We start from the raw sequence: 5,785 nt of genomic DNA on the forward strand, positions 1-5,785 counted from the left end.
CGACGGACGTAGGTATAGCTTTGGCCTCCTAAAAATAATTAGGAGTATGAAATATATTAGTAAAGGCTTTTAGAGCTTATTTAATGATGCATGGATGTTTGCATTGTAGACACCTTAGTGTGGAGTTGTAGGCGTGGGATCTAGACCAGTGGTGCTAGGATTTGCCTGCATTGTTAAAGGTACGTAAGTACTGACCGAGATAGCCGGCATGATATATATGCTTATATGTTGCATGAGTATGTGCGATATGTTTTACCACGTTTTACGGCTTTAGCACATGCATGTTTTTACACCGGACTGCATCTGGTATGATGTGAGTCATGACAGTTTCCATCGGTGATGAGTTACTTCTTATGGATTCGTGTCTGGGGCACACCCAGCCCCTGGTTTTGCTATCAGTAGGAGCGACCACGACGGTGGAGTAGACGCTATATTGGATAGGGGGATATACGAGTACCCCGCGGAGTCGCTCTCTTAGCACAGTACTGTATATTCATGGCGCCCTGAGTAGACTTTTTTAACCAGTATTTTAATTTCATTTGTTTGCTGCATATTAGTCAATATATCATTGCTTTCGTATTGAGCGTTGTCGTTCACGCCCCTGTATTGATTTATTTTTGGATTCCTTGTGGCGGGGAAGGTTTGAGGCTGGACGGTCCAGGCGACTCGCAGCAGGGTTGAGGTTGTTACCTGTTGCAGCGAGGTTTTAGTGGTAGGGTTTGTTTCACTAAGACTTTCGATTTGGTTGTATAAGAGTATTTATACACTATTTTTGTCGTCGGTTGTATTCTGCCGATTGGATTTGTTGTATTTTAAATATTCCTCTCTTTACGCTTTTAATGTTAATGCATGCGCTATTTAAACTCTGATTAGGTAGTGGATCCGGGTAGGGTCGCTACAGTACCTCTTGCTGCGATGGCCCAATGTGCTACATACCGTGACAACCTTTGTTGAGCAAGAGTTTCTATCGTGATAAGTTTTCGGTACACGTTCATTTTCATCATGCATTCATAACATGTGTATACTCATACTTTCATACTAAGCACTGTTAGCTCACGTCCTCGGTTTTGGTTCTGGACACCTCATTCTACGGGACAGGACTTAGGTTGGACGGGCCGAGAGGCAGTAGTCGTTGAGCTGTAGCAGGATGGATTGTACTGTACCAGGTTTTCATTTCTGGAATTTAATATTACTATTCGATGGTGTTGTATAACATTTATCGATATTTTCTTTGGAGCGGTTGTATTCTTGTCGGTAGTTTTAATTGATATATTTAAGTTTTCGCTGGTTAAATTGATTATTGTGCCTTAAGTTATTTTGAATGTTTAAGCTTTGATTAATTAGTGATTTCGGGACGGGTCACTATAATTAAAATGTAGTTAATATTCATGTATGTGTTGTACACTTAAAACGTGTGCAATTTAAGTGTGCAATGGACACTAGTAATAAATAATTTGAGTTTGGTTGGTAATGAAATAAGTAAACAAAAACAAAATCAACAAAAACAAAAACAAATGATTTTATTTAATTTAAACTATATATATAAAATAAAGGTGTGTCGTGCTGGAAGCATGAAATAATAAAATCGTTTAACATATGCCACTTTTAAATTTTTTTTTAAAAAAAATTCGACAATAATACACATGTTTCTGATTTTTTTTTAATCATTGTATTTTATGAAAAATATATAAATATTAATAAAAAAATCATTGAACATTTATAAATTTATTTACTAATTAAATATTGAACTCATTTTTATTACAATTTTATTCATTTAATAAAAGAAAAACTCATGATAATTTTTTTTTTATTATTTTAGCCATTGTTTAAACTTAAGTAACTAAATTTACAAAACACCTTTTACTCTTTAAGTGATTCCTAATCACTTGATTAAAATCGGTCCGATTGGATAAGCGTAAGCCCTAATAAGTAGAGATTACAATTTTTTTCGTTGGGTTTGGGACCTCGCAAGAAAATCCCGAGAGTAGACCAGTTTGAGATACATTTTCAGATACGTATTTGGGATTTTTTAAATTCCCGAATTAAATCGAGGAGGGGATCTCATCTCCGTACTCAGATTATAAAACCCGAGACTGAAAGAGTTTGGGATATATTTTTAAATACGGATGTAAACAAATCGGGCCGAAGATCCCGTCTCCGATCCCTCCCTCCCTGATATGATAATGATAACTTTTTTATAACAATTAACAAATTTGAAAAAAAAAATCAAATCAAATCTCAAACCCTCAAATCCATCCCCCCTTTGCACGCTCAAAGAACAAACTAGAGAAAACACAATGTCTCAATTTAAATTAGTCCAGCAATGAAAACACTGGATGTGTACACATCAAAAGATCCCAAAATCGGAATATCCAAAGAAACCGATCACATCCAAAACTGCTTGATGTAAAAACTCTATTCATTTCTTTACTTCTAGGCAGCTGCACCCTCCGACAAAAACGCTCTTCCTGGTTGCCGTTTGGCCAATGGTCCATGACATCCCAGGAACTGAAATTTTAATCGGTTAGTTAGTTCCTTGCACCAATGGAAATACATAGCACGCCAATAAGAAATTCAACACATCGTATACAAGTAGCAAATATATTGCAAAATATAATCAAGTAATCGACAGACCTTAGCATTGACACCATCAGATGCAATCCTGTTCTCAGATTTCCATTTCACGTAATCAGTACGGTTGAATTTAGTAAAACCCCTGAAATACAGATGGAGAAACAAGTCATAAATTTGTTTAAAATGTTTAAAGAAGAAAACCAAATGCGAGATAAATTTGCGCAAAAATGTTTAAAGAAGGAAACCAACGCAAAATACAAGTAAAAACTACATTTCACAGTCAGCAAGACAAATATATCAAAAAAATATTAGCAAACTGGCATACCACTTCCTGCTGACAATGATCTTTTGACGACCAGGGAACTTGAACTTTGCACGACGCAGAGCCTCCTGAGAATGGGGGCTGTTGCTATCTTTGCATCGGACAGAAAGAAGAACCTGGCCAATGGCGACACGGGCACAAACACCCTGAGGCTTGCCAAAAGCACCTCTCATTCCAGTTTGGAGCCTATCAGCGCCAGCACATGACAACATCTTGTTGATACGCAGTACATGGAAGGGATGTACCCTGACCCTCAAATGGAAAGCATCCTTTCCTGCAAACTTGGTCATGTACTTGTTGCATGCAATACGAGCAGCTTCAAGCGCCTCGCTGGATACGTTCTCCTTCTCCCAACTGACCAAATGAACACAGAATGGAAATTCATCCACTCCTTTCTTCTTCATTCCCACGTCATAGATCCTGATCTTGGGATCTGGCACACCACGGCAGTACCGAGACTTAGGGTAAGGCTTATTCTTGATCTGGCGATAACACCTCGCAGGTCCTACAGTAAAGATTCAGCTTGTTATCTCATCACTATTTTATCAATGTCATAAAAATACACATGCATTTAATCCCAAGGTTGTTTATTTTAAGCCTTTTAAATATACTACATGTGAAAATATAGGTACTCCCTAAAAATAGAAACATCAGATTTGACATGTTGAAGGTCAAAAAACTGAAAAATCTAGACGGATGACTTCCACAGAATTTCCATCTTGAATTTCGTTAAAAACTTGTAAAAGATATACATAAGGCTATTCCATCGATAAAGCACCCACTCAGAACTATACCCTACTGCGCACCCAAAAACAGGCACCTGACTTGGTTTCGAAAACCTAAAATGTAAATTTCTCTTCTTCCTCCTCTTACTTCTTTTTTCTCATGATTTTACAAAAAAAAAAAATCAAAATCATTCACTATTTATTCTTTCTCGCAATTTAATTCCACTCGGTTACTCAAGAAAACATATCACTTTGACATTTCCTTTTTTCCAGACAATTTATAATAAAAAGATAAACAAGCGTCGCGATGATTCAGGTATACATTAATTTTTATTCCTCACATGCTATGCATCTTGGCAATCAAAATATGTTCTCCACAGACCGAGATTCATTACACGATTGCAGAAATAATCCAGAAGTACACTCGATCCAAATCATAAATAAATAGACTAACACTAACTTTATCAACAAAAAAAGGAAAAAGCCTCCATCTAAATCGTCAAAACCAAAACTACCCTAGCAATTTCTTGGTTGGTAACTGGAAATATGTTATTCAGATTAACCAACATACTATTCAGAACACTTTAATGAAAAATTGATGAACTAAATATGTCGTCCAAGAGAACACCTTTATAAAAATTAAATCAATCTCGCCCAAGCAATTGAACAACTTATGCTGAAGGCGGCTGACCACAAATCAAAGCTCTTACAGAAAACAAGCATATAATCCTCTAAGAAACAGAAACTTGTATAAGCCCAATTTTCGAATTAACTTCAATCCGATCGAAAATGTAAAAGCTGGGGAAAAAATCATATATAAAAGAAAACAAAACATTCTCAAAGATCGCAAGCAATTGATATGGGACCGCTCCATCATAGCTCAAATCCATGACTCTAAATGAAGAATGTAATAAGCCAACATTCAATCATTGATAAAATAGACAAGTTATTTATCAATTGCAAAGAGAAAGAGAAGACTTACTTCTTCCCATTGTTGGTATTCCACCAGCAGCTTGAAATGAACGTAGAAACCCTAGATGATGTTAGCTCATATATAGCCAATTCTTTTTGGTTTGGTTTTTTTTTTTTTTTTTTTTTTTTTTTTTTTCGCGCGGGCTTACGTATGGGCTTCCGTCAGAGGCAAGAAATTAGATAAAATTTTGGACTAAGTCCACACTAACTAAATGGGCCTGGTTATGATCCAGTTTCTCGGGCCGAAATATAATTATTTTCCATTTGGAGGATTTTTAGGATTGAAAAAACAAAAACAAAAAATACCAAAATAAAAAGGAAATTTTCAAATTTTATTTATTTATTTATTTTTCTTGTTTTTATTGTTAAAATCTTACTATTTTATTATAATAAAAACTCTTTAATTATCTAACTTTTAATTCATTCTGTTAGCATCGAAATGCTGCTGTTGAGGTAGAACAAATAGTGAGAAGCTACTTCTTCAACTGAAAGACTTAAAAGGTGTCTACTGGTCTAGCAGTGAGTTCAGCAGTGTTAGCCGATGAACTCTTTTTTTTCTCTGAATCTCCAGAAGTCAACCAACAAGATAAGGTTGTGCGGAAAAGGTCAACTAGAGATTTGACTAGCATCATCTCAATCTACTGAAGTATATTAATGAGTATAAAAGCAGTAGATGACACAAAGATTGTTTCTGAATGTTCGAAGACTCAACTGCTCACACGACACTTCTTCTTCTGGTTCTTTGAAAAGGTACCATTAGAAAACTTTGAGTATTAAAACCCTTGCAACACCCCACCTCAGCTAGGACTTATTCTACTGCCTACAACTGAGACTCCTATTATCTATGAACCAGTTTTCTACTGATTCTTACAAGATTATTTTGGTCAATTCACTCAACTGATTAGTTTACATAGATTGTATAACTCAACACATAACACGAAGTGATCCTAAAAGATCTGTTATATCTTGATGCGTGTGCTAGCGTTATTCGGCTTTTGTAAATGATATTCTTTTGTAAGAGTTGAACTCTTCTTGAATGTATATAACAACTGAAATTGTTCAGTTGCTTCTTTGTAAGTGATGTGAGTTCTTGTAAGCCGGTTTCTTGTTCTAAATGTTGTGGTCTCTTTTTATAGCTGCAAGATAACGGTCGTTTTGATTCAAATACATCCGTTGATTAATAGTTGTTTTC

General features: G+C 35.7%; 1 protein-coding gene across 1 annotated transcript; it reads right to left on the minus strand.

Annotated features, from left to right (window-relative positions):
• Positions 1 to 2,219: 2,219 nt before the first annotated feature.
• On the minus strand, positions 2,220 to 4,641 carry LOC140889281 (large ribosomal subunit protein uL16-like). Its single transcript, XM_073296996.1, has 4 exons — positions 4,604 to 4,641; positions 2,900 to 3,401; positions 2,635 to 2,716; positions 2,220 to 2,508 (listed from the first exon to the last, which is right to left on the minus strand). The coding sequence occupies exons 1-4, from the start codon at positions 4,611 to 4,613 to the stop codon at positions 2,434 to 2,436; spliced, it is 669 nt and encodes a 222-aa protein (XP_073153097.1). The 5' UTR covers positions 4,614 to 4,641; the 3' UTR covers positions 2,220 to 2,433.
• Between the last annotated feature and the right edge of the window lie 1,144 nt (positions 4,642 to 5,785).

The sequence above is a fragment of the Henckelia pumila genome, chromosome 1 (genome assembly GCF_033568475.1).
Source record: "Henckelia pumila isolate YLH828 chromosome 1, ASM3356847v2, whole genome shotgun sequence".
Classification (NCBI taxonomy): domain Eukaryota; kingdom Viridiplantae; phylum Streptophyta; class Magnoliopsida; order Lamiales; family Gesneriaceae; genus Henckelia; species Henckelia pumila.

Bases quoted from the DNA above. Each gene is read 5' to 3' on its own strand.
- LOC140889281 (XM_073296996.1), bottom strand. The intron at 2,717-2,899 runs GTATGCCAGTTT...TCTGTATTTCAG, and splicing joins ATCATTGTCAGCAGGAAGTG to GGGTTTTACTAAATTCAACC. The intron at 2,509-2,634 runs GTCTGTCGATTA...TTAAAATTTCAG, and splicing joins CTGATGGTGTCAATGCTAAG to TTCCTGGGATGTCATGGACC.